The sequence below is a fragment of the Volvox carteri genome (genome assembly GCF_000143455.1).
Source record: "Volvox carteri f. nagariensis unplaced genomic scaffold VOLCAscaffold_22, whole genome shotgun sequence".
In the NCBI taxonomy this organism is placed as follows: Eukaryota; Viridiplantae; Chlorophyta; class Chlorophyceae; order Chlamydomonadales; family Volvocaceae; genus Volvox; species Volvox carteri.
Genome location: NW_003307565.1, coordinates 1,354,067 through 1,356,104, shown reverse-complemented (window position 1 = coordinate 1,356,104; position 2,038 = coordinate 1,354,067). Strand labels below are relative to the sequence as shown.

The 2,038-nt window shown below is 59.0% G+C and overlaps 1 protein-coding gene across 1 annotated transcript in view; it reads right to left on the bottom strand.

The window, feature by feature from the left end:
* VOLCADRAFT_91745 (uncharacterized protein) overlaps positions 1-2,038 on the bottom strand; it is a gene marked incomplete at both ends in the record, with an annotated part of 21,852 nt that overhangs the window by 17,663 nt on the left and 2,151 nt on the right. The window contains 4 exons of the mRNA XM_002951134.1: positions 225-258; positions 469-584; positions 882-1,045; positions 1,296-1,388. Coding sequence (XP_002951180.1) covers positions 225-258; positions 469-584; positions 882-1,045; positions 1,296-1,388 — 407 coding nt within the window. The remainder of the gene's footprint in view (positions 1-224; positions 259-468; positions 585-881; positions 1,046-1,295; positions 1,389-2,038) is intronic.

The following is a 2,038-nucleotide window of genomic DNA, read 5'->3' as shown; positions in this document are numbered from 1 at the left end:
GAGGGGATAGGTCGGAACAAGCAGATCAAGATGGGCCAGGGAAGGGCGTGGTAAGGAATGGGTGCGTGTGGTGCCAAATGAGAAGCAAGAAGAAAAAAGGAGGAAAACGCGCCCTCCGACGGAAGGGGTTCCCCTTCCCCTTCATTTTCTTCCCCGAAGGAGAACCCCTTCGTCGGCCTCCTTCGTTTAATAGAGGCCCGCCAGGATACCCCAAACCGGGTAACCTGTGTAACCCCAACAGCAACCGATAGAAAGAAACTGGAGGGGGGGGCAAGATGAGGGGAGAAGGGGAGAAACACGAGGATGGGATGTACTTACACCTCCCACCTGATCCCTCCTGCCTCAATCGCGCCGTGCACATACCCGCCCCCCTCCCCCGAATCCCCCCGCCCTTTTCATCCCCCCTTCCCCGCCCCCCCCTCCCCCGCCCCCCCCTTCCCCGCCCCCCCTCCCCCCGTCCGCCCGCACCCGTCCTGGTCCCACAGCGCCCCTCCATGGTCGCCTTGGCCGCAGCCAGCAGTACGGCACGTCGGGAGTGTCGCTCCATCGATCCAGGGGGGGCGGCCTGGATGTACTTGCGAAGACTAGGGAGACCGAGGGGCAAGGGGGAGACCAAGGACCAAGAGGGCAGTGTGTGTGTGTGTGTGTCAGTGCGTGTGTGTGTGGCAGTGCGTGTGTGCTTTCTCTTACATAATACGTCTACAATACACACTCCTGCACCCCTCGGGCATGAATACATCTATAAATATCTAACACCGACCGCCAATCCTCCCAAATCTTATCTTATTTCCGGTCGTACATACATACATACATACATACATACATATATACATACATACATACATACATACACGTACACAGGCCGGGCTCTTGCGACGTACCGCTTGAGGAAGGCATCATAGTACGGCACGTACGGTGGGGTGGGCGGACGTAACGTGATGATGCGGCGCAGCGTGGAGGAGGCGTGGTCGGCGTCCAGCTCTAGAGCTTCCTCCGCCCACTCGCCCTCAACCGCGCCACGAACCGTAGACTCAAGTGCCGCCGCCTGGGTTCGAATCCCGGACGGGGCAATGTGAAATGCATAAGTTTGCACGATATATGTAAATACCGGAAGAGAATGGAATATCATGACGGTAATCATTCAAGGCACAAGGTAAACACTCTGACGATAGACGATGTAGTTCGGTTGCATTACAAAAATGCAGGGTAACAGAAGACAACATCAATGCTGTCGCTGTTCCGCTGCTGTACCTTGTCGTATAATAAAGCTCGTACGGCAGTACGACTGTATATACCTGTTCGGGTGTCACGCCGGGCGCCAGGGCCTCCGCCTCCGCAGCCAGCCTCGCCCCCACTCGCGCCTCAATATCCGCGGCGTCCGCGGAGAGCTGTAACAGCAGGAGGAATGTCCGGTGCGGGGAGGTGGTGGAGAGAGAGAGAGGGGGAGTCGGGCGGGAGAATGACTCGGGGGGAGGAAAATGTGTGTGTGTGCGTGTGCGTGTATGTGTGTGTGTGTGTATGTGTGTGTGTGTGTGTGTGTCAGATTTGAATGTGTGTCTCTGTGTGTCTCTGTGTGTCTCTGTGAGAGAGAGAGAGAGAGAGAGAGAGAGAGAGAGGGGGAGAGAGAGAGAGAGAGGGGGGAGTCGGGCGGGAGACTCTACTCGGGGAGGAAAATCTTCGCATGGAAGTATGCTTGACCTGGATGATATTGATGCTGGTGCTGGTGCTGGTGCTGTCAACATGCCTGGATGCAGCCCTCCACAAGGTTAAAAGGTAGGATACACACGAGCAACCGTGCCGTGTCAACCACCAACCACCAACCAGTAACCCCGTCAACGAACCTGCACATCCGCCAGACGGCAAAGGCAGTCCACGAGCTCCTCCTCCGCTGCCGCCGCCGCCGCCGCCGCGTGATCACCGCCGCCGCCGCCGCCGCTGCCACCCTCCGTCGTCGCCGCCGCCGCCGCCAGCGCCTCGCCAGCCGCGTCCGCCAGCGCTCGCCAGCCCGCCTCCGCCTCCGCGAGGAGACCGCCGCGAG